Source organism: Myotis davidii, unplaced genomic scaffold (genome assembly GCF_000327345.1).
Source record: "Myotis davidii unplaced genomic scaffold, ASM32734v1 scaffold1914, whole genome shotgun sequence".
NCBI lineage: Eukaryota > Metazoa > Chordata > Mammalia > Chiroptera > Vespertilionidae > Myotis > Myotis davidii.
In genome coordinates, this window is record NW_006285311.1 from 173,918 (window position 1) to 176,683 (window position 2,766).

The 2,766-nt window shown below is 57.4% G+C and overlaps 1 protein-coding gene across 1 annotated transcript in view; it reads right to left on the reverse strand.

Moving 5' to 3' along the window:
- The window catches only part of CTSH (cathepsin H), a 24,320-nt gene extending 23,068 nt beyond the window's left edge, over positions 1–1,252 (reverse strand). Inside the window, exon 1 of the mRNA XM_015558975.1 lies at positions 1,157–1,252. Coding sequence (XP_015414461.1) covers positions 1,157–1,186 — 30 coding nt within the window. The 5' untranslated portion in view covers positions 1,187–1,252. The remainder of the gene's footprint in view (positions 1–1,156) is intronic.
- Positions 1,253–2,766: the final 1,514 nt, after the last annotated feature.

Below are 2,766 nucleotides of genomic sequence, written 5' to 3' on the forward strand. Positions count from 1 at the left end.
TCCCGGGAACCCGACGGCTCAGTCCGGAACCCTGGGCTCAGTCCCGGACCCGACGGCTCAGTCCGGAACCGACAGCTCAGTCCCAGAACCGGATGCGGCTCCCGGAGGAGTCGGCACCCTTTCCTACGCGGACGGCGGACGGAGGTCATTTTTGCTGACAGCCATTCCCGGGCCCGGCCCCAGGCAGCTGCCCACTTCCATCCTGGGTCTCTGATGCCAACATCAGGGCGTTACAGAGCGACCCCCGGCCCCCACGGCCAGGATGGAGTCCAGGCGGCCACCCGATCGCCCCCCCAACCCCAGGGACCCCAGAACAGGGACCTGTCCAGTGCCCTCAGCCGTGGGCACCACCGCTGCTGCTGGGCCAGTTTACGGCAAAGGTGCCCGGCCGGCGTGGCTCCGTGGCTGAGCCTCGACCTATGAACCAGGAGGTCAGGGTTCGATTCCCGGTCAGGGCACAGGCCCAGGTTGCGGGCTCCATCCCCAGTGGGGGGCGTGCAGGAGGCGGCCGATCCAGGATTCTCTCTCATCATGGACGTCTCTCTCTCTCTCTCCCCCTCCTCCTCCTGCTCTGAAACTAATAAAGATTTCTTTAAAAAGGAAATAAAGTTGGCTGCAAAGGTCACCGTTTTTCAGAAGCACACGCACTGGCGCCCTCCAGTCAACCTTGCGGCCAGCACGCAGTGTGATTTGAATACAAAACACGGCCCGGTTGGTGTGGCTCAGTGGATAGAGCGCCGGCCTGCGGACTGAAGGGCCCCGGGTTCGATTCCCGGTCGGTGCACATGCCCGGGTGGCAGGCTCCATCCCCAGTTGGGGGGCGTGCAGGAGGCGGCCGACCCATCGTTCCCTCTCATCATGGATGTTTCTCTCTCTCCCTCTCCCTTGCTCTCTGACATCAATAAAAAATATATTAAAAATAAAACCCAAAATGGGGAATGAACCCCGAGGCTGGCTGCCGGCCCACATCCCTCCTTGGGGACCCTGGAAGGAGATCGCTCAGCTGCCCCTTCCCCACGGATGGAAAGACCGGAGGCCACGGCTGGAAACTCCCCCTTCCCCCTGCACCCCCCGCCCCCATCTGGCAGGGCCTGGCCTGGGAACAGGAAGCCCCCGAGGCAGGCGAAACCCCAGAAAGAAGAAGTTGGGCACCGACCTGCAGCATCCAGGACTTGAAGCGAACCATCTCTGCGGAAAGAGAAAGACGGATTAGGCGTGGGCGCCCGTGACAGCCAGTCACGGCCAAGCAGGCCCTTGAGAACCCATTTGCATTTCAGGAAACTGGGCTACAGTTAAAGCCCCCCAAAATGGTGCCACCTAACGCCCGGCCCCACAGGGAAGGCGGGCGGGCGTCGGCATCGGCACCCATGTCGGCGTGGAAAAGCTCGCGCCCTGAGCCGGTGGCGCGCAGGCCAGGACAGTGCAGGTCACGGAAAGGCGTGTGCAATGATCCGTGTCCTTCTCTGTAGGAGACGCTCACTAAGACGTTAATTTAAAAAATCTGTATGCTGCCTGCCGGCCGGCGTGGCTCAGTGGTGAGCGTCGACCTAGGAACCAGGAGGTCAGGGTTCGATGCCCGGTCAGGGCACATGCCCGGGTGGCGGGCTCGATCCCCAGTGGGGGGCGTGCAGGAGGCGGCCGGTCCGTGATCCTCTCTCATCATGGATGTTTCCATCTCTCTCTCCCTCTCCCTTCCTCTCTCAGAAATCAATAAAACATATTTTTTTAAAAAGAACATAAAATATTTCATTTACAAAAAACTGACTCTTTGAAATTAAAAAAAAATAGTATCTAATCAACAAAGGAAATTTTTAAAAAATATAATTACCAATATTTAAAGTACTTGAACAGGACGGAGAGTACACGTCTTAGCCTTTGCCCGATCCCGTGGTCTATGTCACAGCCACTCAGCGCTGCCCTGGCCACAGCGCGGGGGGTGTGCCAGCGAAACCCTATGTACAAACCTGGGCCTGCCCGTCGTCCGCGGGCCCCTGCTGTCCCCCACCCCTCACCCCGTTATGTTTAACTTCTCTAAAAATTCATTTCTCTTTAACCGAGGGTATTTTTCCATTATTTTTAGAGAGAGAGGAAGTGAGAGGGAGAGACAGAGAGAAACATCGACGTGAGAGAGACACATCAATGGGTTGCCTCCTGCACGCGCCCCGACCAGGGCCCGGGCCGGGAGGAGCCTGCAACTGGGGTACGTGCCCTTGACCAGGAATCGAACCCGGGACCCTTCAGTCCACAGGCAGGTTTTGTGGATGCTCTGCCCAGTGAGCCACACCGGCCAAGGCTCTAAAACTTCATTTTATTTTTTAAAATATATTTCTTTTTTTAAAAAAATATACTTTATTTATTTTTTACAGAGAGGAAGGGAGAGGGATAGTTAGAAACATCGATGAGAGAGAAACATCGATCGGCTGCCTCCTGCACACGCCCCACTGGGGATGTGCCCGCAACCAAGGTACATGCCCTTGACCGGAATCGAACCCGGGACCCTTCAGTCTGCAGGCCGACGCTCTATCCACTGAGCCACACCGGCCGGGGCTCTAACACTTCATTTTAAATGGAAAGATCTGCAAAGGATGTATTCCAGCTTCCGGCACACACCGGCACTGTGAAAGGAGACTGACATCGCGTGACGGGCGGTGGGTGGTAAGTCCGGGCGATTTAACTAACACCCGGCACCCGGCACCCAGACAGGCCCTGCCCCCGTTCTCGGGCGTCTCACCCAGTTTCTCTTCCTCCTGAACCCCATCTGCACCC